At 40.5% G+C, this 27,789-nt stretch overlaps 2 protein-coding genes across 4 annotated transcripts in view; one reads left to right on the top strand and one right to left on the bottom strand.

Moving 5' to 3' along the window:
- FASTKD1 (FAST kinase domains 1) overlaps window positions 1-27,789 on the bottom strand; it is a 108,068-nt gene that overhangs the window by 21,394 nt on the left and 58,885 nt on the right. The gene's annotated exons all lie outside the window — the stretch shown is intronic.
- PPIG (peptidylprolyl isomerase G) lies at window positions 495-27,789 on the top strand. Of its 3 annotated transcripts, none has more exons than XM_083628841.1 (13): window positions 495-816; window positions 8,670-8,748; window positions 8,880-8,954; window positions 9,952-10,059; window positions 11,151-11,195; window positions 12,418-12,505; window positions 15,379-15,408; window positions 15,523-15,662; window positions 17,180-17,384; window positions 18,932-19,099; window positions 20,118-20,202; window positions 20,948-21,084; window positions 21,524-27,789. In XM_083628841.1, the coding sequence occupies exons 2-13, from the start codon at window positions 8,688-8,690 to the stop codon at window positions 22,644-22,646; spliced, it is 2,265 nt and encodes a 754-aa protein (XP_083484967.1). In that variant the 5' UTR covers window positions 495-816; window positions 8,670-8,687; the 3' UTR covers window positions 22,647-27,789. The 3 variants fall into 3 exon arrangements, with proteins under 3 accessions (XP_083484967.1, XP_083484968.1, XP_083484969.1); XM_083628842.1 differs by lacking the exon at window positions 495-816 and adding an exon at window positions 4,525-4,714; XM_083628843.1 differs by lacking the exon at window positions 495-816 and adding an exon at window positions 6,669-6,845.

The raw sequence follows: 27,789 nt of genomic DNA, 5'->3' as shown, positions 1-27,789 counted from the left end.
GCCTTGCAGCCTGAACTCCTCGACAACATTTAGAACCATTTCCCCTCCTTCAGTTTGCGGTGTGGGAAGATGATGCTCTCCTCTCCCGACGTGGGTCGGCCTGACCTTCCTGCAAGTTTACTTTTCATAAAAAAGAACATTTAATAAATAATAATAAATACCAATATGTTTGTATGTCAAATACAACGTGCCCCTAACAATGTGTGCGGCATGCGTTTGTCTACCACCCCTAAGCGCTCCATGGATCGCAAAGCGGCGCAGCCGAAGTAAAATAAGCCAGAGAGAGCCGTCAAGAGGACTGGAAACTTGAATCCTAGGGCGTTTGGAGGAAAGCCTACGGCAAACCTAAAAACTGAGCGCATCGTTTGGGTTGAGGTGAGGCGGCTGGACACCCCCGCCACTCTCCGTTTGCTTGCCTTCCCTTCCTTCTCTATATCCCCAGAGAAGAGGGGCAGGCGCTGGAGCTCCGGCCTGGAGGGTGGAGGGGATTTGGGCGTGCGCGCCAAAAGGGGCGGCGAGTCGGACAAATCTGATCTTCCTCCCGTCTTGGTGTCCCCCCCCCCCTTTCTGAAGAGGTCGAGAGAGGGCCCTGGCGCCCGAGGGCTCCCCTCCAGCCCGCTCTCCTCGGCAGACATCCTCGCTCGCGCCCCGTCCCGCCCTCGCCGCTCCAAGGCTTCCCCGCTTCCCTCCCCTCCTCCACTGACGCAGTCCGTGCTGCACCAGATCCTAACATGGCGGCGGCGAGGTGGTGAAGAGCGCGGCGGCGACGAAAGGAGACTCCGGGCCGAGCGGGCAAGCGCGGCGGCGGGCGGGCGGGTGAGTGGCTTGAGCCAGGCTCTCCTCCGCCTGAGGGGCCGCGGCGTCGCCGCCGGCGAATATTTAAGGGCCTCGTGGTGAGGAGGAAAAGGGGAGCAATGGCGCGGGAGGCGAGAGGGCTCGGTCCTCTCTCTCCATTTGAATCTGCCTCGCGAGGGGCGGGCGGGCGGGCGCCCTCACGGCCGACTCCGCAGAGGGCTCGGCCGGCCCGAGTGTCGCCCCCTCAACAAGTCCCCGGGTGGGCCGTTGGGGAAGGCGGGGGGAAGACGAGAGGTAGTTTCTCGGCGGGGAATGACTTGAGGGAGAAGCGCGAGGCCTTGAATGTGGAGGGTCTTCCCGCGATTCAATCTCCGGGAGACGCGGAACGGGTTCGGGTGGGCAAACTTGGGAGGCCGCGCGGGAGGCGGTTTCGAGAACCGTTGCAAATAGTTATGAATGAAAGCGGGCGCTCACGTCCCTGTAATTAAAGGGGGGGCGGCGGAAAGGAAGGTGGCCTGGCAGTTGGCTTTAAAAATAATACCTTAGCTAGGGGGCAAGAAGTCGCGGGATAAACGTGCACAGGAGCGGGGAGGGATAGGGGAGTAAGCTCATGGCCCAAAGGAAACATTTTGCACACTCCGAAGTGTGATAAAAAGCTAGGTAATATTGTTGTACCTGTACTGATTCCTCCCCGCCCCCGCCCCAAAATGCTGTATGCAGGTTGATAGCAGACAGGCTCCAGTAGAAAGCACAAAGTTTAAAAATAAAAACAGAAAAAATACCACAGGCTATTTGACAATGTAGGGGTCTTTTATTCGAGAACTGGATCACTTTGCTCGTCTCTGTTTGGAAAGAAGTTATGTGCAGTGTGACATGTATGCAATGGTAAAATAAAGGAGCAGATTAATGTGCTTTGCTTTCTGAAACGGCATTCTGAAATGTAAGGGGAACGGGCCTTTCCAGAAACATCTGTAAGGCTTGCTTTCTCACCAAGTTCATTTATCAATGGAAGGAAGAAATGTGTTGGGACTGATGCATTTCAAGTCATTCAAAATGATCACAGCCAAGTTTGCAGGTGACTCCCAAATTATTCAGGATGGTGAAGGCCACAGTAGACTCTCCATATGTGGTGAAGGGGCAGCAAAATGGCAAATGAGTTTCAATGTAAGTGTAAAATCATGCACACCAAGGCAAAAGAAAGAAAAGGCCTTACCTGAGATAAAAGTTGATGGATGGGATCTTAATTGGTTGTGACTGCTATAAGAGGTTTGCGGTAGTGGTGGACGGCTCACTGTAACAGAGGAAGCAGTGAAAAAAGGTAGGCTGTTGAATATTATTAGGAAAGGGACTAAAAAATAAAATTCTGTTGCCATAGTGCAGGGGTTGGAAACCTAAGGCCCACGGGGGTCATTTAACCTGCCATTAGCTGCCCCTGAACCGAGCTGCCCACTCAGCGAGTCCTGGCATGCTGCACTAAACCAGCGTGGCATGGGGACTCGCTTCCACAGTGCCGAAAATCACGTCTGCACAGACGCCGGAAAATGCGGGTGTGCGGGCGATCCGGCCCACGAGGGGGTCTTCGCTGGAGTGAACTGGCCCAGGCAAGGTAAACCTTGCCAACCCCTGCCATAGTGCATATTCCAGCCATAACTGGCATACCATATGAAGTTCTGATTGCCCTGTCTCAAAAAGGATGCAATAGCACTGGAACAGATAAAAAAAGAGCCATTAAAACCATCAAGGGTCAGAGCATATTCCAATGAGAAAAGGTGTATTTGGACTTTGTTTTTAAGGAACTAAGGGACTGCGATTATGTGTCAGTGTCATGCCTTAAAATATTTGGAAGTATTTTACGGTAATTTTCAAGTGAAGCTATGCTTTTGTTTGAATAGAAAATATAAGCCTCACTAAATGCATGTTATTTATCCTCCTCCCAGTAAATATTTCAGTTCAACTACTTTTAGCTATTAGAAAAACCTTTCAGATATTTATATCACATGTAAAGTTATCATGACATACTTTTACAATTTTGTTTAATTGTCAGCTAACCATGTTAAATTAAGTTTCTCTCAATTTATGGCAATGGAAAACTTTTCAGGAAATTTCTAGGAACATTGTCCAATTCAAAATTTCCTAGGAAAACCACATGTCTGCTTGTATAGCTTTGAATATTATGTGCTAAAGATACTCTTCTCCCTTTTTATGCCATATTTCTTGGCTTTCCAGAGGCATCTAGCTGACCACTGTTAAAATCTAGATGGGCTCTCAGTCTGATCCAACAGAGCACTTCTTAAATATTGAAAAATGATGGCTAGCCGCTGAGATCGCCATAGCTCAACAGTAGAAGACTAAAAAATCTCCAGTTAACCTAATGATAAAAGAACTTACGGAACTTGGCCATAGCGGGGTAAATAACACAAAATTTGAGTCTTTAAAAATGCAGAAAATCGAGGAAAAATGCAGCATGTTGGGAGTTTATATCCTATACCTCCAACTCGGAGGTACAAAAAGAGATTTGGTTATTATGATATTTTTGTTTTTAAACAATTATACTGTAACTTATCAGTGGTTTCCTGCTCTTGTGTTTGAGGAGCTATTTGTTTATTGTATTACATTGATTATTTACACACACACACACACACACAAAATGGTGACTGACCTGTGGGGAATCCATTGTTTACAAACTTACCTATCCAAGCCATGTTTGCTAGGGAAAGAATCCTACTGATTGCACTGAATACACATTTAGCAACCTAACAACCTAACCAGTCCTATGCATATTTACTTGGAAGGAAGTCCTACTGAGTTCAGTAGGATTTACTCCAATGCATATGTGCATAGGTTTGCTGCCTAAACTCACAGCAAGGATATCTATTTTCCTCTGTTTAATATTGGTGGCTACAGTAAATCTTGATGCTGATGCATACAGTTCTGATGTGCAGGGAACTTAAAAGTTAACCCTTGGAAAAGAAGACTTCCTCATAGAGTGCAGGCCACACTTCTGTAAACACAGTAGTCTATTTGACTGCTAAACAGATCAGACCCTTCTGTGATGTAGATTTTGAATGAATCCTTTCCTCTCCCCATACTCTTTTCTATAAGCTTATTGGCAGGTGTGGCACAACTGAAATCCATGCTGTGAGATGGTGCGACTTATAATCCAAACTCCTCTCCCCAGCCCAACAGGATTTATGGAGTGGTGAGGCTACTGCTAAATCAGAGCTATCCATGTTGGTGACACACTTTTTAGACATGCATCATTTTGTGACAGTAATTCAATTTTACTAGCAAACCAGAGGTTAAACAAACCCCTTTCCAGCCCCAGGAGGAGCACAGGGTTCGTTCACGTGACACACTGCAGCCAACACGCTAACATGTTGTGACACACACTTTGGAAAGCTCTGTGCTAAATGTACAGCCCAACAACTACAATGACCAGGGCATAAGGTGGGTTGGACAAGCAGATTAGAGCTGGTGCAGTGATTGGTCTCAGTGTGGGACTTTCCTCTAGTTGCTGTTTCCTGGCTTTCCACCTGCTGTCAGTGGCACTGCATACTTGGTGGACAAAGGGGGAGCTCTGTACCTCTGGTGACCAGCAGGAGGCTGACAGAGGGGCACCTCTGCCCAGTCCAAACCTCCCCACCACCACCACTCAGCACAGAGGGGCTTGGATTGTTCTACCTACACAGCTCTGCCTTGATACAGTTTTGCATTTCACCTCTAGGGAAAGGTAGGAGTGCCACATGCTCCAACTCCTTGCTGCTGATCATCCTACAGGCCTCTCAGAGATGGAGTGTTAGTTCGAAAGACAAAACAGTTTGTTGAAGGAACATCTGCCTTGTGCTTTCAAATGGTTCTTAGCCTTTCGTCTAAGTTCCTTCCATCTGTCACTCTTTGCAAAGTTGCTAGCAATGCTTAGGTTAGTATTTCTGTATGGGGAACTCATAGTCATGACTGCTTTTCTTTATTGTGAAGAACATTGAGAACATCTGGAATCCCTTACAGAATTTGACTTCTCAGCATGTTGGATCCATTTATTCAAACATGAATATGTAAACATGAATAATAAATTACAGCTATTATGAGATTGGTGCGTTTGGTTTCCCACAGTGAACAATCAACTACCAAGGGGCATTAGTTCGTATTTGTTTCCTTATCTACCATGAAACATTGAGACAACAATCCCTAATAGCAAAGTCATAACATATTCCATATAATAGTCTCATAAAACAATAACTCGCTGTATGAAAATCAGTCCATGGCTTTCAGTTTCAAAGGAGCAAACTTCCTAGCACTCCTGGCTAAGGGATAAATTTTGAAAATGTATCTAATCATTTGACTCTAATCAATCCTTTGGTAATCAGAGAGCAAGAAAGATGAGTGTTCTACACACTTCTCTGTCCTCCCCTCATTACCTTATACTGTCCCTTGTCTGCTCAGTACCACAATTTACAAAATAGAAATTTCAATATGGCAGTTGGATTCAGTTGTGTATATCAAGTAAATTGTCTGAAAATTTCAGTTGAAAAATTTATTCTAGACCTTGGATTTCCGTAATACAATATTTGTGTATTTCATGGAGAGAGCTCCTAGGTTCAAGGGTTTTAGAGAAATCTAAATTTGAACATGAATCCTTTAAAAAGCAACAACACTTGAGTAGTGTTTTCAGAGAATGCTTGTATCTTAAGGGTTTGCTGTTTATTATCTGCAAGAGATCATGTAGTTAACTCTAATTGTCTAGAAATTATTGTTAAAGAATGGTCACAGTTTTCCCTATGTCTTGGAGGAACTTGGAGGGTACTGTGCTACTAGGGCTTAGTAAGGCAGTGTAAGTGGTGATTTTTCTAATGCTAGTTGTATACACACCAAAGCAGAAAAAGTGGTTTGTAATTCTGAAATAAAGTGGAGAGCCTGCAAAGTTGGCATTGTGTAACTGCCATGTGATCAGGCCTAGGAAGTGAGAGAAAGAGGAACAAGGCATGTAGATGGCATGAACCACTGCACTCTGGCAGTAATATACAGTGGTACCTCGGATTAAGAACTTAATTCGTTCTGGAGGTCTGTTCTTAATCTGAAACTGTTCTTAACCTGAAGCACCATTTTAGCTAATGGGGCCTCCCGCCGCTGCTGCACGATTTCTGTTCTTATCCTGAAGCAAAGTTCTTAACCCGAAGCACTATTTCTGGGTTAGCAGAGTCTGTAACCTGAAGCGTCTGTAACCCAAGGTACCACTGTAATTCTTAAGAGACTGCCACATTCCTTATTCTGGCAACCCTTGTATTATTTGTCCTGTGTATTAAATTTGTATAAGCATAGTTCTCGGCAGGTCACAACATAAAATTACAATATAAGAAACACAAAATACATAATAAAAATAAGAACAGAAACAAAACAATAATCCCCCCTTCGACAACACGTTTAAAAGGGCATTGGAGATCAATCAGCCAAAGGCCTGGTTAAAGAGGAATGTTTTTGTCTGGTGCCTATAGGTGTATAAGGAAGGTGTCAGCTGAATGTTCCTGGGGAGAGCATTCCAGAAATGGGGAGCCACTGCAGAAAAGGCCCATGCTTGTGTTGCCACCCTCTGGACCATCTCTGTCGTGCATTTTAGTAGTGGAAAGTGGCTGGTATACTCTTAGATGCTTCTAACAAGGTGTCAAGACCAAATTTTCTCCTAATTTCTGGTTTCATTGCATTATAACTTTAAAGAGTAAAAATCTCAGGAAGTGTGAATTGATGAACGGACTAATGAAGAAAAAAAATGTAAGAAGGGTAAATTTGTGTTTGTGGTCTGTAGCTAGTTTGTATTTCGAATTCCTGTAATCTGCTTTTAAAAACGTAAATTTTCCTGTTTTGCATTTTCCAAAGGACATATAAGCATCAATGTTCAGCCAATATCAAGTTACCTGTCCACGCTGGAAATTCCTTAGCTTCTGTGTTCTGCTGCCCTCAGATATTTTGGCAAATAATACCATGCCAAATAGAGCTTGTCATGCCATATTGTGACATAAAAACAGTTAAAGGAGGGGCATGACACCTATATTGGGCAGGTAATCTTTGGTCTTTTCATATTTAAGTGTCCTGAGAAACTGGGTTTGCAAATCAGGATGTGCTCTCTAACACCAGTTAAATGAGGGAAAAGGAGCACTCAAGCCTGTTGCTTGTTCCTGTTCCAGAAAAACGTATAATTTGTAGGACTAGAACCATTGACACCTGAACCAGCCCATAGTTTTATAGACCTTAATTTAAGTAAGGTCTTCATGCTTAATACTTTTTAATAAGATGGCTGACATCATCATAATATGTTATATTGTTTTATGTTCCATTATCAGTTTCCCTTTTGCATTATACTTAAGTAGTAAATAACTTTCTGAACATTACTGTGAGTCTGCAGTATGAAGCCTATGCTGGACCCACCTCTGCAGGGATGGACCCTTCCAAATAGCATAGGCAAGCTAGGAAGTTTGGTAGGGTCTCAGTCTTTGTGGCTGGATTCTGAATCATAGATCCTAATGCCTTCTTCCTCCTGCACCTCCTTTGCTTTGCATAATTGTATCAACTCTTGAGAGCTATGAATGCAGGCAAGAGAAAGGAGGGAAGACCAAATTAGGGGAGATCACGGGCTATGAGGCTGGCCTGGCCAATGCATTTATTAGCATCTATCACTAGTTTAATAATTATAGTTAAAACTTCGTAGTTGCTCCAGTGCTTTGAAGGTGTAGCTGTTCACATTGGGTGTAGACTCGGGTTGTACTGATAATAATGTGGGGTAGAAGTGTCAGGTGTTATATTCATTTAAAAACTATCCCCTATTTATGAAAGTGCATTGTTTCATAACAGTAATTACGGTATTTTTTGCTCTATAAGACTCACTTTTTCCCTCCTAAAAAGTAAGGGGAAATGTGTGTGCGTCTTATGGAGCGAATGCAGGCTGCACAGCTATCCCAGAAGCCAGAACAGCAAGAGGGATTGCTGCTTTCACTGTGCAGCGATCCCTATTGCTGTTCTGGCTTCTGAGATTCAGAATATTTTTTTTCTCCTCCAAAAACTAGGTGCGTCTTGTGGTCTGGTGCGTCTTATAGAGCGAAAAATACGGTAGTATGATAAAGGACAGCCTTTATTGAAAATTGGGCATTTTCAATATTGCAATTTTTCAGATGTTGATACATATAATAAAGCACTTTAACATGCTTTATTGAATCCCCCCCCTCAACAAAATATTTCCCATAAAACAGAAAACATTGGGATAGTTATACAGCATGTAAAACTTAAGATGGTTTACTAATATTTTCTGTTTACTAAATAAACATACAAACATAGTAACTCAGATCCCAGTCAGTTCAGGTTATTGGAAAGTTTTAACGGAAAATCAAATTGCTAGAAACGTATGGCTACTCTCTCTCATCTTGTCTCCATCTATTAGAATATCTGCCATGCAATGTTTCTGATCGCATTGGTGCTGGCTGGGTGGTGAGGGATACATTTCTGGAATAAGTAGCTAAGAATGACTTGGAGGAGACAAGGAGGCACCAAGTGTTTATTTGCTGCCCCATCCCTACTCTTTTCCATCATCCTTCTACTTGTAATTTATCCCTAACATGGTATGAACTTTGGAGTTGAGAGCCACTTGGTTTCAGCTTGCCCTATGTTGTCATGTCTGCCATACTCAGTAGCCTACCATTCCAAAGTCCTTGAGAGCAATCACAGTCCATATACTTGTGTTCATCACTGTCATTGTTTGCATAGCTTTATCTCTACATGGAAAGGGGGGGACTACTTTCTTCCCTATTTTTTATTGTTCGTTAGAGTTTCATATCTGAACTTTTCATTTTAAAAGTCTTCAAATTTAATAGAACTCGCTTCTTTGTTAACAGTCTTCAAAATTTGAAGCCATGGGAGTGAAAAGCCAGAGACCTCGTTGCTTTTTTGACATAGCCATCAACAACACACCTGGTAAGAGAGATGCTTCTGGCCTAAACCCTATAACACACAGCTATGTCCAGTTGAAACAAGTGCGTCTTAAGCATGATGACATTACTTTATTGATGACTTATTCATTCATTCATTCATTCTTTTTCTTTTAGCTGGCAGAGTTGTCTTTGAGCTGTTTTCAGATGTTTGCCCAAAGACATGTGAGAACTTTCGCTGCCTTTGTACAGGTTTGTATATTTCCTCGCTTGAATAATTTGAATTGTTCCTGGTTCCTCCAAATGGTATACCAAGAAAATCCTGGTAATAAAATATGAAATGAATGACTTTGATGTTCGTTTCTTTGTGTACTGAAAATGAAGATACATTTTCATACACGATTTTCTATATTTTGGTATAAATTCATATATGCAGAATTAATTAATCCATCATAGTTCTACAAATTTTGGCTGGCTTTCATAGCCAGCCCAAATTCATGAGCGTTACCGACTTGGCTCTTCCTTAGTCATGCACTGAACTGCTTCTCAAGCTTAGTGCCAGGATAGGGAGAATTGCTGCCTTCTTCCAAGCCTAAAGAAGGGCAGGGGTTATATGTGTCACTCTTCACTTGATGATTTATTGACTCTTGCCATCCATGAACTTGAGTGTAAAGTAACACAGCTTGACACAGTACATTGATGAGGATGGTGAAGTTGGAATTGAAGACTGTTTTCTGCCTTTGGGGGTTTGAACTGCTGCATTGGACACACAAGTGGATCATACTCAACGTACCACTGGTACCACCAGATATAGAAATGGACAGGGCTCCTATAGCTTCAGCAATTGTGTAGAAGAGGGGATTTTGCCAGGTGTGGTTTATGCAAGGATGCAAAAAAGTACCTACCACAATTCCCCACATTGCACAGTCATTAAAGCTTGTGAGAAGCAGGTGGAAGTCCTGTTGCAAAAGCAGACATCCTTATGCTGACAGGACCATGACATAGTGCTACTTTGGATGCAACCCACAGTATTTATTTTCAGTGTCCTTATGATTTGAGTTAAATGTAGTAAATAAGGGGGTTCCTTTCTGTTGGTACTGTATTGCAACTTTTTTTTCTTTTATAGGCTTCAACAAGTAGAATGTCCAAGTCAGATAGATCAAGAGCTGATTTCCAGCTGATTTCTGTTGTACCTGAGGGGTTCTCTATTAAAAGCTAATGGGTTAACTTTCCTCCCCCCCCCCCGCAGGTGAAAAAGGTACAGGAAAATCAACTCAGAAGCCATTACATTACAAGAGTTGTTTGTTTCACAGAGTTGTAAAAGATTTTATGATCCAAGGAGGTGACTTCAGTGAAGGTATGACATTGGCTAAATGATATCAAATAGTATTTGCCAAGTATACAAATGTGTATGAAGTTATTATTTGAGTGGTCATGCTCTCTTCCTCCTGAATAAAGCACTTGATATTGCAGCTTCTCTGTCAGGATAGAATGCTCTGGTTTGCATGTCACTTAGCTTGTCTTCAGCCATGATTTAATGGTAAATATGTCCCATCTCCCCTTGCTGGCACATGGCATCTTACAGGCCCCCTCCCCCCAATGTTTCGTCAGGCTGTGGTTTGTGTCTTTTAGACAAACCGCAGTCTGTATTCAGGTGACACAGCAATACTTAGCATGACTTGTTTGATTTATGTGGATGTCCTACAGAGGTTGGGTGTGGGGAGGAAGAAGCCACAAGAGGGCCACATTCACGAATAAATATGGTTTTAAGATAAGCTGTGGCTCTCAGTGAGATGCACATGAGGCATCGGACAGGACTATTAAATGGAAATGTGTTTCAAGAATGCATTTTCGTAATTTATTGAAGGCAAGTGCTTTTATAATGAACATGACTAAAATAATAATGCCCATTCATTTTCTTAAAAACAACTAGATTTACTAACAGAAATTTAAAGAAAATGTGGAATAGCCTCATTCTGCTTCATGAAAGTCTTATCTTAAGATTTGTGTAGCTCCATCAAAATTTAGGTTCCCTTTAGTAAGATTTTTTTCTGTGATAGCTTTAACCTTGAATGTATATGATACACATTTGTTATTTTTCTGATGGGCTCTAGAGCCAGTCACAGGCCTACCCTATACCCTGCGATGAATCTGTTTCAGCTGTTCTTAATTCTGAATTTTACGTGGTTATAACCCACCCTGGAACCTGATGGATCTTGTAGGTCAGGTAGTTGATGATGTTGTTATTAAATTTAAAGGAAACTCAAGGCACTCTTGAAATGGGAGGAGATAGCATGCATATATGCAATAGAGTTTTCCTGTCTCAGCTAATAGGATATGATGTAACCCTCTTTGACTGGCTCCAATCACTCATCAGTAAAGAATCCCTAATGGTAAGATCCTATTGTCCCATTCTCATTTGTAATAACATTTTTCTTTTAATACAAGGAAATGGGAGAGGAGGAGAATCAATTTACGGTGGCTTTTTTGAAGGTAAGCATAGTCTTTTATCAGGTTAGCCTGCAACTCCCAGTCAGTCATTGGTTTAAGAATATGTATATTAGGCAAACTGCATTTTTTGGCCCCAAAACTGCTGTCAAATTTATTTATTACAGGTCATAGAGTGCCCTATCCTAGGGATTCAGAGTGCTGTTGTAAAATTTTCAGGAATTATAATTATTATTACAATTCCCTGTCTTACATCTCCTCTTCTACCCAAATGGATCTCCTCTTTTTTCTATTGAGGTGGTAGTTCTCTTATTAAGAAGCTTGATAACTCTGTATCTCATATTCATCTAACTTCTCTTCCCCTTTACCCACCCTTCACCATCTCATTGATGGTGACTAACCAAAACTACCCTCCATTCAATCTTACTTACACTTCATTATCCTAAGAGAGAAAATAGAACTTCATCCCAGTCATCAGACTGATCTTTAAGATGACTGGACAGTCTGGCTGAGAGATTAATGCTAAGTAGCAGTTGGCCCAAGCAGGCTAGTGAATGGGGTCTTACACTTTGCCTTTGCAAGGTAGCTGTTTGTTGATGCTTACTGGCCAACCAGTTCAGTTTATGATTTAGAAAACTTGAATTGTGTGATGACAATTAAAATACTTTTATTTCAAGTTTTCATGACGATCAAGCTATTATGGTTCAGAGCTGTTATAAGCAAGTCTATTGCACAAGGCTGCATTTGCACAAATAAACAGAATTTCTGTTACATTTAGTTTTAAATTTCAAAATTGCCCACCTTGTACATAGGTGTTTTTAAGTTTGTTTTTGTCTGTTTATTACAAGCTTTCTTTCCCCACATTATTTCTGTCACTTTTTACACTTTTATAAATGACATGCAGTGAGCTCCTTTGCACAAAAACACACTGGTTTGCTTGTGCTAATTGGAATGAATTTAAAATGCACTGGTCTTACTAAGCAGCTGTACTGAATATCAAGAGGCAGTTTCACTTATACATTTATATCTTATATAATGGTCTTGACTTGACATATAGTTGAGTCTATATGTAAATAGTATTTACATTTTTGTGCATTAGACTGAGAATTATACTGTATACCTCTGTCTTTATTTTTATCTATTTGAATGCTGTTTGGCACTACAATGATACATTTGTGCAGTTTGACAATCCTAATTTGAAATTCTAAAGAAATGCCAATGCAAGGTCATACTTGGAATTTTGAAGTAATTGGAACGCTTTCTCTAGATGAAAGCTTTGCTGTAAAGCACAACAAAGAATTTCTCCTTTCAATGGCCAACAGAGGGAAAGATACAAATGGTTCACAGTTTTTTATGTAAGTATCATGCAGCTCCACTGTGTTTCTTCAGCATTGGGATGGTAGTCCTAACAGTTTACATTTTAGAGCTTGGAACAGGTGAAACCGCTAACTCCTTTTCCATTTAGAAAGCATGACTACTTTTAAAAGATATCAAACTTAACTTGCTCTTAAATGTTTATTGGAGATAGCAGATAAAAGATTATATGGGATAAGTTTGACTATTTAGCCCTGCTGTGTTTAGAATCAGGATTAACTTGGGAGTAGTTATCACTATCTCCTAACATATGGGAACACTTGGTAGTTTACCAATATTGAAGCTAAGAGGTATGGGCCTAATCATTGCTTGGATGGTAGACTATTGGCAGTCGGAATGTACTCTGCCGTGTGTTTTCTTGATGAAAAGCTGAACATGAGTTTATAGTCAAGACTTCTGTATGTAGCCAGTGGCCATTGCAGAATATAAGTAGGCTGTAAGTGGTAGTGTTCGTTTAGTATGAGATTTTTAAATCTGTCAGAGCAAGCTATGTTTTAGTTGCACCTAGCCTTACTGAAGAGTAATAAAGGGCCATTTCAGATGCTACTCTTAACACCAAGGTGCTGAATGTGGTTAAATAAGAAACAGGCTTGTGATTTATATGTTCTATTCTCTGCTTCTATGTGTGGATAGTAGGTAGCATATCCCTAGTTTAGTCATCAGCGTATGCCCTTAGTGTAGAGGAAGGAAGGGTGCAGACTTGAGCCCTACACTCTCCTCATTTCAGGAGTGAAATAGTTTCTGCACAGAATTGCTCAGACAGCAGAAAGAGACAAGTCTTTGCAATGAAAATATTAAATATTTTTTTCTTCGATAAACTTCAATCAGAGACAACCTTGGGTTTACCAGATTCAGTTAAATGGAGTTGTAGGTAGGGTAACATATTGGGGAGTGTACCTTCAGAAATGTTATCTTTCTCTGCCCTCCTCTGCCTGCCTGCAGTTCCTTGTTTTTCCTTTTTGCCTCGTCACCCTTTTTCTGTGCCACCTTAGTTGGTCAGTTACTTGCTTTTAGAGGAATAGTTATAAACATTGACTTATTAGTATAGTTCTTATAAACTAAGTTACCTTTTCTGAAATAAATGTATACTCAAAACATTCATTTGCTTGATCATAAATAAAATTTATGTATTAGGGGTATAATTTCAACAACACACCAGGAGGATCCTACTTCTGAAGGTTGGCAGCATGTCCTCTCGGGGTTTGTTTTTTGTTTTTTTTTGGTGGGAGGAAGCTAAATTTTCAGCAAGGTGATGAACTTGTGTGTAAACTATCACTTCTGACTACAAGTGAGGGCTCACATCACTGGATGTTTCTTCTTGCAAAATATTCCCTTCAAAAAGAAAACTAGATGATAGACAAAAGGGTTCTAGTCAGATATTTTCCTGACATATATATTTTTTTATTTTTTTTGTGGGGGCACATTTTTATGCAGGAACATCTGGACATATTTTTGTTTTGTTTTTTATTTCACAACATTTATATACTCCTCGTTTGTAATAAAACCTCAGTGTTCCCATCTCTGGTACAGTGGTACCTTGGTTTACAACCTTAATCCATTCTGGAAGTCTGGTCTTAAACCAAAGCGGACTTAAACCAAGGTGTGCTTTCCCATAGAAAGTAATGGAAAATGGATTGATCCATTCCAGACGATGAACAGCAACACCTAAAACAGAAATTTCGCTGGAATTTTACTATCTATCGACACTATTGATCCATAAAATGAAAGCAATAATCAATGTACTGTACTAGGAAATAAATAAAACAGTATTGTAGATGATAAAAATGAAAATTAATTTTGTTTCTTACCTGCACTGATGATAGTCATTGTTTGGATGGGGGGCTTTCCGCACTCACTCACTCAGTCATAAACGAAAAACAATCCGCAGACACATAAATGAAAAAGCCACACAAACAAAAACACAAAAAATAGCAAAAACAAAAGCACCAAATATCAGCTCAGAACACTGCAATTAGAAACGGAAGGCTTTAATTACGTTGGGGGGGGGGCGACTCAGATGAGCGGTGCAAGGGCAGAAGGGGGAGGGGAAAAGGCTTAATTATGATGGGGGAACTGAGATAAACGGCGAAAGGACAGACGCGGGAAGAAAAAGGACTTAATTATGATGGGGGGGACTCAGATGAGAGGCGCAAGGGCAGAAGCAGGAGGGGAAAGGCTTAAATTACGATTGGGGGGGCTCAGATGAATGGCGAAAGGGAATGGCAGGAGGGAAAAAGGCTTAAATTATGATGGGGGGGGGAATCAGATGAACGGTGAAAGGGAAGATGCGGAAGGAAAAAAGGCGGAGGCCCAGTCCAGGCGGCGGTGGAGAGGCCTAGCCCCGCAGCGCGGCTTCGCTTAGGGAGGCTCGATCTGGGCAGTGCTGGTGACGAGGACTAGCCCCACAGCGTGGCGCCGCTTAGGGAGGTAGGAGGCCCAATCCGGGCAGTGCGGGTGGCACATACAAAGGCCTCCTGCAGCCAGGGCCCGTTGTATACAAAAACAACAACAACAAAAAACGCAACCCGGAGCACTCATTTCCAGGTCGTAATTGGTCGTAATCCAAAATGGTCGTATACTAGACTGTTCATAAACCGAGGTACCACTGTAGCGAGAATTGGCCGAAACATGAGGTGAGGGGAATTAAATACTGTAACCTGCATACATTTGTAACAATTCTTCAAATTTAAGATACTATTAAAGTTTGCAACTTCGTAATGCATTGATATTTGAACTACAGTTTAACGCCTCCTGAATCTGCTTATATCTTCTCATTTATGGCTTAATACAACAAGTTTATCTCCGTAATACTAATACTATATTTTGTCATTCTTTCCCTTGATGTACTCAAAAGAACAACCAAACCTACCCCTCATCTTGATGGGTAAGTGCCCTTGTATCTTACTTGCATTTGGAAAAGTTAATTGGATAGCTACTTAAAAATTTCAGTGTGACATAGATATTAGTCAGCTTTTAAAATTAAGCTTTAATCATTTAGGCTTCATGTTGTGTTTGGACAAGTAATCTCGGGTCAAGATGTTGTAAGAGAAATAGAAAACCAGAAAACAGATGCATCTAGTAAACCTTATGCTGAAGTACGAATACTAAGTTGTGGCGAACTAATCCAAAAATCCAAAGGTAAGAGTGAAATGTTTTTAAAGGTTGTCTCTTTTATTAAAATGTTTTTAAAGGTTGTCTTTTTTCTAGTTTTGTAAGAGGTGTTTCAGATCTAACTCAGAAGATTGGTAACTGGGAATCTCGGTTCTGTAAATTGTTGTCGTTGAAGTAGTAGTAACAAAGAGTATATTAAGTAAATAACAAGTGGAGCTTGAAGCAAAATGTTGCAGTCGGCCTCCATGCCCAAAGATGTGTGTTCTTCATCAGAGCTGCATATAACAAGTTATGCCCTCTTTCACAATGCTTAGGTTGTTAAAAACTAAAGGAGGCGAAACACACACACGCTCCGTTTCCAAGCATTTTGAATTCTGCGGCTCCTGGAGATCACTGAACACGTTGGGAGCTTTTTTCTTTGCTTTTTATTTCAGTTTGCTAACTATATATTTCTGAACACCTACAGAGCCCCTTCTGTATGTAGAAGCCACTAACATCTGTGTGCAGCTCTGATTTGCTTCAAAACTGATAGGCACCTATTTTGCTGTTGGAGGGAGCAAATGGGGCCTGCAACAAAATTTGTCTCCCCATGAAGGAAAAAATGCCTTCCCAGGGGATTATAGCTCTGATTTCCTCTTGAGAGTTAGAGGGTTTTCATAGGAGATCTTCCTTGTTGTCTTCTTCCTTCCTCCATGCCTCTCACTTGGCTCTCACTTCTCCATCATTGGCTTTTCACCACTTGTTCTCTTGCCCAGCTCCATTACAGATTAGAAGTTTGGTTTTCTATGGCCAACTCTCTTCCATCCCTGCCTGCAGAGATTTATGTGTATCAGGAAATACGAGCCTTGAAATCACCTATCCAAATAGCGGGATGGTTATTTGTGCCTTCCTTATATATGTGTTCTTCCTCAGTTGTCTCTTGCTCCAATTCCTCTATCTTCCTCCTTCCCCTACTGTGCTTCTTTCCCACTCTTAGCAAGTCACTTCTGACGCTTTCAGGCTGATAGACGACATTTTGAAGCTTTCAGCCTGCTTCTTTCAATATATCCAGCCACTTCTATTCTCTTTCCCCTGCTTTCCCCAACCATGGCTCCTGAGTATGCTTAGCCCTCATTTGGCTGGTTTGTTTACTCAGCAGAATTAGAGGAGTTCCTCCAAGCATTCAGATACCTCCCTCTTTTTCTGCTGTGATAATTGTTTCATTGTGAGCTGAGTGAGCTCCTGTTCCTAACCCAGCTTCCATGCTTTAGTGGGCCTCTTGCTTGGTGACCCAGGGAAGACCAAGAACAAAGACCAAAAAACGTTGCCTGAATAAAGTTGGGGAGAGTCTTCTCACTGTGCCACCTGCGAGTGTAGCTCATTCTGTAACAACATGGGATAGTCCCTTCTTTATAATGGTACCCCAGCTGCGGCATTCCCTCCTGCTGGATGTGCGGGTGGCCACAACATAAATGGAATTCTAACCCACAGTGAAAACATACCTGTTCTCCTAAGCTTTTGAAGGTTTTGTTTGGTAACTGCTTGTCTATTGTTTTAATTTAAAGCCAAGAAAGAAGAGAAGAAAAGACGCAAGTCATCATCCTCATCCAGCGATTCTGAAAGTTCAAGTGATTCAAAATCTTCTTCTGATTCATCATCTGATTCTGAAAGTGCTTCTGGGGAAAAAACAAAGAAAAAGAAAAAGAAGCACAAAAAAAATTCCAAGAAACATAAGAAAGAGAAGAAGAAGAAAAAGAAGAGCAAGAAGAGGTACATGCAGGCAGGCTGCGGGGAGAGATTTATTTTTGAGACTTGAAAAAACAACACCACCTACCTTCCTGTGCTACAGTTAGATGAAAATGGCTCAGAAGAATCAGTAGTGCATTCTTCCATGTCATTTTCATGTCTTACAAAAATAAAATAGTTCTTTGTTAATCTCCAACATGCTCTCCACCAAAATAAAAATTCTTGCATATCTGTACAGGTGGAGTTTAGAATGAAATCTGAAATATTTAGTTTTAATGGGTTTTTGAATTTTTTTTTTACAGTGGAACGAATCTGCCCAACATTAGCTCATCCCATACTATGTTTGTTGACACAACATTGGATCACAAACAACAGGCAACCAGGATGTTTTATTTTGTTCGTTTACTCTTGTGAAGTACTTAACTTTTTATTGTTTATATAGTCCTGTCAAAAATACTTTTATCCAGCACTTCCTTTATTTAGAAAGCTCAGAGCCTATCTTGCCTACAGTTTCATGTGCTCTCTAATCCAGGCACTAATATCCATGTTCCCTTAGCTTTATCATTGCTACAGAATTAAGCATTTCCAGGCAACAATAATCTTTTCCCTCTGTAAGCAGTTTTTTTCCCTTTGGTGTTGGGGTATTTTTTTATCTGGCATGCCAGATTCTTATCTCTGCACCATGTTTTTAATAATAATAATTTATTATTTATACCCCGCCCATCTGGCTGGGTTTCCCCAGCCACTCTGGGTGGCTTCCAATAAAATATTAAAAATACAAGAAAACAAGCCTTTTGCCTGCTTCTTTCAGTATAGATGGTGTTGTGCTATGAAGCCCTGATTCAGAGAGCAGCATGAGGCTGTTTGAAAGCCCTTTTGCAAACAACCCCACACTGCTATTTATACCTCCGATTTTTGGAGATTTAAAGCAGGGCAGGACTGTTTACAAAAGGGCTTGTAGGGAACAACTGGTGAAGAGAGAGTACGGTCTTGCTGACTGCAGGGGTATGCTCTGGGAGCACAGAGAACATGTTTGCAAAGCAGATCCCAGCAGGATTGAATCCCACCCATCACCTGACAGAACCTATTCATGTCAGCTGATGGATAGGTGGACATAGTTTGGGGAAGCTAGCTTTATGGGCCAACCTCCTGGGGGGCCAGGCTTGGCCGGCAGGCCAGAGGTTCCCTACCCCTGCTGTAGTTACTAGCTTAGGTTCAACCATGCAGGCATAGCTAGATGGGTGGGGTGCTGCCACAGAGTCAGCCTCGTGACAGTGACTTTTCCTTTTCTTTGTTTTACTACAGGTATTTGGGAAGGGGATTTAGCTTAAAGAAGGGATATATTTTGAATATAAACCTGGTGCAAAAAGATTTTTGCCTCTGAAGTCTCAACTTTATTTTATTTTGGCAGAATACATATTAAAATATTAAATACCTTTGTTTCATCTTCAACAATAGTTTCTTAAAAATAGTGCATTTGAAGTTCCTGTTTTGGCATATGCAAATTGCAAAAGAAACATATGTAACATTTAAAACAGATGCATATAACTTTTGTTCTCTTATCAATGAAGCTCAGCCAGTGAAAGTGAAACAGAAAATCCTGAATCACAGCCACTTTCCACAGTCCGTCCTGAAGAGATTCCTCCTGTACCAGAAAACAGATTCCTTATGAGAAAAAGTCCTCCTAAAGTGGATGAAAAGGAAAAAGAGACCAAGAGCAGAGAGAAGGAAAGGGAGAGGTAAAGTTGTACTTGATCATAACTGCAGACTTATGAGAAACTCCAAGCTGTGGTCCATGTGAATTACCTTGATGTTGACTTCGGTTATTTACTATGTGCTGGCACTTTTACACATGCTTAACTGCAATGGGATCTATTAAATGAATTTTGCAAGAAAAAAAGACAGTAATCTTTCTAGGCCTACCGCCAATGATTTCAGTGATATTTCCTTAGGATGGAGGTGTTTTGAAATCAATTTTTGGTAAGGTTGTCCTATATCATGCAAGCAGACTTCCTGTTCCTCTCCCAACCCCCAACCCTCTAAAGCAAATTTGGGTGGTGCAGGAAGAGTAATCTGTTACACCGTGTCTCTTCAATTGGTAGATGATCACAGTTGGCTTTTACCCACTGTCTTCTTAATCCTCACAGTTGTGCCTTTGAATCTTTTGCCATGAAGTGAATATTTAGTGGTTTCCCCAGCCACTCTGGGCGGCTTCCAACCGAATATTAAAAACAATGCAGCATCAGACATTAAAAACTTCCCTAAACAGGGCTGCCTTCAGTTGTCTTTTAAAAGTAAAATAGTTGTTTACTGCCTTGACATCTGCTGGGAGGGCGTTCCACAGGGAAGGTGCCACTACCGAGAAGGCATTCTGCCTGGTTCCCTGAAACCTCACTTCTCGCAGTGAGGGAACCGCCAGAAGGCCCTCAGCGCTGGACCTCAGTGTCTGGGCTGGATGATGGGGGTGGAGACGCTCCTTCAGGTATACAGGACTGAGGCCGTTTGAATTGGGCTCGGAAATGTACTGGGAGCCAATGAAGATCTTTCAGGACCGGTGTTATATGGTCTCAGCAGCCACTCCCAGTCACCAGTCTAGCTGCCACATTCTGGAATAATTGCAGTTTCCGAGTCACCTTCAAAGGTAACCCCACGTAGAGCGCATTGCAGTAGTCCAAACGGGAGATAACTAGAGCATGCACTAGAATCATCTTTAGAACCATCCCAGAACTACAGTGAAGTCTTTTTCCTCCTTTCTAGTAACCCATCAAACTGTCAATCAACATATCAGAGAAGGCTGTTAGTGACTAGATCTGGACGAAAAATTAAAGGAAGAGGACCACGGGTATGTCCTTTCTTGTGATTTATTCTGTGCATTTTGACAGCTTTTACCCTGTAATACAGTGATCTTCTTCCATAACAACATTTAAGAGTAATTGTTCCTTTTTTATGGATACACTGAAGAAGTTTTGGAGAGAAGGATTTTGGGGATGAATGGCAGAGCTGTGTAGGGTACCTATCACTATGTCTCCCACAAACACTAGATTCCACCAACCCTGAATGCTGCTACTAGTTATTTAATGAAAGAGCGAGTTTTTGCAAGCTTTTGTTTTGAATTCCAGTAAGCTGCCCACCAGCTCAACAGCATTTTAAGGCGGGCAGTTCTTAGACACATAGAGCACAGTGTCTTTTGTCAGTTTTGACTTAGATATATTACTTAAGGGTTTCTCTGCTTTCTTTTATCTGAAAGAATTACTCTTGCATTCCTTTGCTCCTCTTTATGCAGTATTCATTTTCTGAGGTTATTTGCACCTATGTGGGTAACAGCAGACCTGTTCCACTGAATAGCATAAGCTATTCTTGTAAGCACAGGCCTAAATTTGCTCCTGGCCTGGCTTAAGAACATTTAAAATCTCATAACTCTTATTGTTGGGATTGAATGATAGGAGCCTGATGTAGCCAAAATTATGCAATCCTCAGAGTGACTGTTTTGCTTTTAAATATATATGCTTTTCTTTTTCTTTTGGTAAAGTAATTTGTTTTTAGCATACTGGTACACATTTTTTATCTAACTTTTTTTGTTTTCAAAGCGCTACCGAACACCTTCAAGATCCAGGTCACGAGATCGTTTTAGGCGCAGTGAGACTCCACCACACTGGAGACAAGAAATGCAAAGAGCTCAAAGAATGAGAATATCAAGCGGAGAAAGATGGATAAAGGGAGATAAGTAAGAAGTAGTCTTAGAATTTGCATTACTTTTTGACTCTTACATACATCTTTTCCAGTTTCAGTGTGTATACAATAGAGCATATACTAAGTACAAGCAACTCCCTTTTTATTCAGGGGTTGTGTTCCAAGGCATGTGAGTGGGGCATGCATAAGCCCGCCCATTCTGCCCCACCCCCTTTTGTTGCTGAAAACGGTACGCATGTCAGCAGACGTGCATGACTTGAACATGCACAAATTACAATAAGTTACTTTATCACCTTGAATTTCCTTCAGTTTGTAGCCAGCAGAGATATGTGCAACAACTATAAAGAATAATTGTGATTGTAATGCAGATTCAGCTTCAGTCACTGATACGGCATTTCCTCTTTTGACTTTTCTAGTTCTCACCTTTTCATAACAAAATGCAGAAATATATATATATGGTATGTTTTCCCCAGGGGTGAAGTTAATGAGAACAAGAAGGATGCTGCAAATCAAAAAAGCCCAGGAAGAGGAAAAGAAAGGAAAGCATCTGACCACAGGCAAATTTCTGAGAGCCCAAATAGGAGGGAAGGAAAAGAAAAGAAATCAAAAGACCACAAATCTAGCAGTAAAGACAGAGAGACGAGGAATTCTGAGAAGGAGGACAAAGACAAGCATAACAAAAGCAAAGCCAAAAAAAGGGCTCGATCCAAAAGTCAGAGCAAAAGCAAAGAGGTGTCAAAAAGTAAGGAGAGGGACTCAAAACACAGCAAACATGAAGAAAAGAAAGTGAGATCAGGAAGCAAAGAGAGGGACTATGAGAAAGAGAAAGACAAAGAGAAATCCAATGATTTTAGAGGAAGAGAAAGGAGCAGAAGTAAAGAGAAAAATAAAAGGGGAGGGTCTAAAACTAACGGTCAGAATCATACTAAAAGTAAAGATACAGAAAAGCATACAAAGTCAAAGAGCAGAGAACGTGAACCATCTAAAAGCAAACACAGCTCAAATAGTAAGACCAGAGAGCGAAGCAAAAGTGGAGACAGAGGGAAAAGAGCCAGGTCCCGAAGTAAAGAACGAGACCGCAGCAGAAGTAAAGATTATTCAAAACACAAAGATAGAGAAGTAAAAAGAAGGGGAAGATCAAGAAGTAGAGACAGAAAAGGCACACCAGAAAGATCTAAAGGGAAAGAAAACAAAAGGAGGAAGGAGTCGCAGAGCTCTGAGAGGGAGAAAAGTCGAAGTAAGGACCGGCATAGGAATCAAGAGCACAGAAGTTCTCACAAAAAAGATGATGCTGAAAAAAGAAGGCGTTCTAAAAGCCGTGACAGTAGTAGCTCAGAGACCAATAAGAGCAAAAAGTCCAGTAGAGATCAGGATAGGAGTCCTGATTCAAAGAAAAGACGAAGCAGCAAGGACAGGGAATCGAAAAGATCATCTTCACGCAGGAGTAAGGAAAAGGAAAAAGACAGGTCCCGCTCCTCAAAAGAAAAAGAGGTCAACCAAAAATCTAAGAATCAGGAGCGAGATCGTGCCCGTGGTAAAGATAAAAAATCTGATCATGAATCGAGTGCTGGGACTGATGAAGACAGACATGGATAATTTGATGAACTTGATGTTTCCATTCTGCCTCCAGGTTCTAGAGACATGTTGGGGAACATTTTTTTTTTTTTAATGTGGACTTCTGTTTGGTCTTTTGATAATCCACAGCCTGGATCATTTGTACTGCTAAAGTTTTAATAAACTTGAAATGGAAAAACATGTTTTATGTGTAATATGGTGTGCTGTGTTTTAATATTTCAGAGTTTATGTATCTTGCTTCTGTGTTATCAGAAGGAAACACTGTATTGCATTTACATTTTAATTTAGATGACTCACTACAAAGAAACTGGTTGGGCTGAAAATAAATTAAATTTATTTTAACCAGTAGAAATCTGCCTACTCATGTCTCAGAGAATTGCTGTTACGTTCATGTTAATAAATAATAATATGTTAACATTACAGGACTACAATAAGGAGACAGCTAGTGTATAATAGAGATGTGGAAGGAGGAAGGATATTCTGCAATTTGAAATGAAGGTATCAGTTTGCCCAAAATGCTATACTGCTGTTGCCATTAAGGAAAAACAAACAAACCATAAATCCCTTTGGTCTTTGGAACAACCATTTATTATGGATGAAATATTTTCAGCAGAAGCAGTTCTTTCAGAAATGGTAATCTTTATATGCTTCTGGGTAACCTCCATTTTATTTTTGATTCAGGCTTCCCTGTAGCAGTACATTTTGTATCCTGTGTTACTGTATTATGTCTCTTGTAGAAAATTGATTTCTGCATGCTTTGTCTAAAGGGGAAAACATTCTTCTAGATAGGAAGTCAGAGTGCAACTGTATTTATAAGTAGGATTCCCAGTTTTCTAACTCTCCAGTAGCCATTTTGTCCTGTTATTGATAGTTTGTTGGGACCCAGCATTTGTTCTGGACGTTGTGTAGAGTGCATCCTCAGTAGCTTGGATGTGTAAGTTTAAAACGTGCACCGTATGTCTTAACTTTTCTTCTACCTGAAGAAATGAAAATGACGAAGGGGAAGCTGTCCTTTTTCTATAGCTTGTGCTGCAACTGCTGTTTCTGCTTCCATTTTTCTAGCAGATGTTGAAAAGTGCAGCAAAGAGTAGAGAAGAAGGGGCTGAAGGCAGCAAGGGATTCAGATTCAGTCATCTGTCAGAGAAACCTAGGTCTACAATGATTCATAAAAGATTTAAGACTGGGTCTCCACTCAGATTTGTGGTAGGACCATCAGCTTGTCATCTACTTGAGAAATGAAGGGCACATGGGAATACATACACAGCACACATGCATAACACCACCATTAAAAACAAGCAAAGAACAAATGCACATCCAATGTAATGAAGTTTTGAGTGTAAGGGATTACATTTTGTTCGTCATTTATTTGCAGTACATCTATACTGGGCAATCACTTCAGTTATTTTAAGTTTAAACAACATGCAAGCTATTAGACTATGTAAGTTTCAAAAGTTCCCCCTGGATACATGGGAAAACTTGTCTTTAGGGTAAAATATTTTCAATTGTTGCTTAAGTAAAATGGAAGAGGAATGTATTATAGTTTACTGTGTTCTTCCTTTAAGAAATTAAAAACTTCGGGCTATAAAGCATGGATGCATACAGAATTGCTTTTTGTCTGCTATGTCAACAAACTGCAGTTAATTTTGATGACAGAATTTTTTTTCACTTGCTAAATTTGTTTTCCCTAATACCAGGATTGATGTGAATCAGTTAAACCTGAGCTTGGTGGCATTTTTGGGATTGGGCATATTTGGTGACCTCAATGGCAGTGTGAAAACCTGACTTTTAGTCACAGAAATAGAAAGCTGACACACATTAAAAGGTAATTAGCATCCAAAGTACATGATGTATGCCAAGAATACTTCTGCCATGTGTCTTGGTCCATATTATTCCACATTACGATGAAATTACGATAAATCAAAAGCACCTTAAATATGAACGTATTTGTTAATTGGTTAAGAAATTGCTACTATGTCACAGACCATAGGGTGTGTAAAATGTAATCTTCAATGTGTGTGCCAATTAAGGGTTACACTTTTACACATAATGAATTGACTATGGACTGTGGTCCACAAAAACATACACAATAATTAGTAAGTTAAGGTATCACAACACTCTTCATTGTTTTTTACTGCAACAGACCAACATAGCTGCCCTTCTGAAAATTATGATAACTCAAGTAGTAATACTTTGCATTTACCGTTTTGCCCATGTTATTAAACCTAATTTCACATCTAGAAAAATGGTTATTTGGCAATTCCAAACATTCATACTTACAGAACAAACATGTCCATTTTGCTGTATGCCTCTTTTCTGTAATTGCCCAAGATTGATCTTGATGCTCATCTGCAGCTACTATTTTGCTAAGCATGCGATACGCTGTTGTGGGTTAAAGAACATGGCAGATGGTAACAGCCACATGGTTGTGTCCCACTTAGGAAAGTCTTGACATTCCCTTTAGTATATTGTAGCCTCATTAACTGTTTTAGTTGTTCCACACTGGGCCTGAAAAAAGTGTGTTGGTGCACTGATAGCAAATGGTTATCTTGAGTTCCTGTCTCCACTGTTGTGAAACCCTAATTCTGTGAACTGCTTCATTAAAGTACAAACCCACAACTTTGATCTTTTAGGGATCTGATACTATGTCATTTTGTAAAGAGCCCTGAACCTGCAACATACCCTTCTTTAGTGTTCTTTAGTTCTTGAAATTAAAGTATGTTTGAATCACTCTTCCTTAAAGTATTTAATACAGGAAGAGAAATAGTATGTGTTACTACAGCTCCATTATAAGTCGTAATGAAAAACTATACCTGTTAATAATACAGTAAAATCTTTAGGATGTACAACAAAACTCTTATACTGTTACCTTTCTAGATTGTCCTATGCTTTGTATATTTTTTGAAGAGTATGATGTTTCAAGAGGGAGATTCGTTCTGTGTTTTTGTTTTTCGTTTTGCATGCATCTAATTTGATTGATCTGTTTTTCAGGAAACTAAATTAGTAAAAGAAGCAAACTTTTTTGTAATTCCCAAAGTCATTTTAGATGTGGATATTTAAATGTATTCACTAGTCCTGTGCAAATATTAAATCTGGATCCATGAGGAGGAACTGAGATTACACTGGTGGGACCTAGCCCCTTTGGGATACCTGCCCTATCTCTTCCTGACAATTGCATGTTGAATGTTTGCATAGCAACTCACATTCCTAGACTCCGTGCATATAAAGACAATCCATATGATCTGCACACCTCAAAATAAAGGTGCCAGGGCCACAAAGATCAGCTCTGCACATTGGCCTTTGTGTGCAATTTGCAAAGATCAGGTGGGAGCATGGGTGGGGCATTGTAATCCTGATCCTCCTCTTGTATATATGGACTTAATATCTATCCAGGGATACTGGAATATTTTGAGTATGATGTGATAATTTAGTCTTTAATTTGTGAATTGCCATGGCCTCAATCCAAAGAAAGCTGATCAATGTGAAATGTTGGGGAAGAAAGCCCACAGATTTCCACTGAACATAACTGACTAAGGCTGTAATTCTGGGAGTAAATCCCACTAAAGTCTCAGGCTTACATCCATGTAGGATTTTACTATAACTGTCCTGAACTGAGTCCTATGTGTGCTTGTGTCAGTATTGGAAAGCATGCTACCCAGGTAAGTCAGTTTGGTCTTCTCTTGTACGTGGGACTACACAGAAACCACAGAGATTGTTTACCTGTACTGTTTTTCTTTGAGTTGCCCTCTGCAGTTTTCTTCCTTGCTGCAGGTGCTGTTGTTGGCCTGCTCTTGCTCTGAGTGCTTCCCTATACAGTATAGCCACTTTGGTTATTCTGTGGAACTGAGCGGAAAAGTGGGAACCATGTCCCTTTTTGCCTATTGAGGGTTGGGAATAGGCTTCCCAGCAAAACCTAACTCTAAAATGTTCTGAATGTTGCTCTGTGGAGTTGGCAGAACCCATATGTGTAACTGCACAGATGACCATTCAAAGAACCACAGTTCCAGGCAAGCAGCCTGTCTTTCACTCCATCAGAGAATGGGAAGCACATGGTTAATTAACAGGGAATTTTTGGTCACAGCACACATAGAATGGAGGAAAGGGTAGCACACAGATGGAATGTGTTGGCACAAAGCTCATATGTATCTTGGATTAATAAACTGATACATGTATCCAAACCAATGAGAACCTGATTTGGAGGTGGATTTTTTTTTGCATATAATTAATTAAGCCAGGGAAGAAAGGTAAGCCCCTCGGCTGTATCTCATAAAATAATTCCTACCTCCAGCTCAAGCAAATAGTGTCAAATTGTATGTTAAGATTATTCCATTGGAAGGCAAGCAGCCTGAAGACACAAATCAGGTTGCTGTATCTTCTCCAGTCTGTTTATTCACACTCCAAAAACTGAGAGATGGCCACTAGAACCAGTGGTTGGTTGCAGCATTGGCTCTTCAGATATGCCATGTCTATGTGTGTCTGTATCTCACAGTATAAAATGTTTGTGTTCATCAGCATTCTAAAGATAACATAAAACATGCTGTCCTAAACCTTTGCACTAATATATTGCAATAGTTGAGAAAAGAATTGCTCGGTTTAAAATTTTGCAACATTCGGAGCATGTTTGTAGCAGAACTTGGAATGGTTTTCAGTTAGTATATATAGCCCCTTTTGCTATATCTCTGTAAAGTTGTATAGAAAAGGAAATATATGTTCATTTTGGTATGTTCTCTTAAATGTATTTTTAAAAATATGATTAACTTACAACAGCCTTTACCGACTCTTGTGTCTTCCACATGTTTTGGAATACAGCTCCCATCAGCAACACCAGTGTGACAGTGCTGCTTGGGGTTGGTGGGAGTTGCAAGTCCAAAATAACTGGAGGGCTCCAGGTTGACATAGACTAATGAACAGTATACTGAACTGAAGTACCTGGTCAACATTGTGAGGACTGTTAACCTTCATAGGGTTACATAGTCACTGATGTGTTGAAACAGATGAATTTGGGGGGTAACAAAATAGCTCTGTGTTGCCTGAACTGAGCATTGGAAATTCATTGTTTTGGAAATTTTTGTAGTTTGTAATTCTCACCTAGGAAGGACACATGGAAATGTGAGTGCTTGGTATGGAACATGCAACTTGTATATTAAAAGTATTTTGAGAAGCTAAA

This window comes from Podarcis filfolensis (genome assembly GCF_964270895.1).
Source record: "Podarcis filfolensis genome assembly, chromosome: 1".
Lineage (NCBI taxonomy): Eukaryota > Metazoa > Chordata > Lepidosauria > Squamata > Lacertidae > Podarcis > Podarcis filfolensis.
This window is presented reverse-complemented; position numbering and strand designations above follow the sequence as displayed.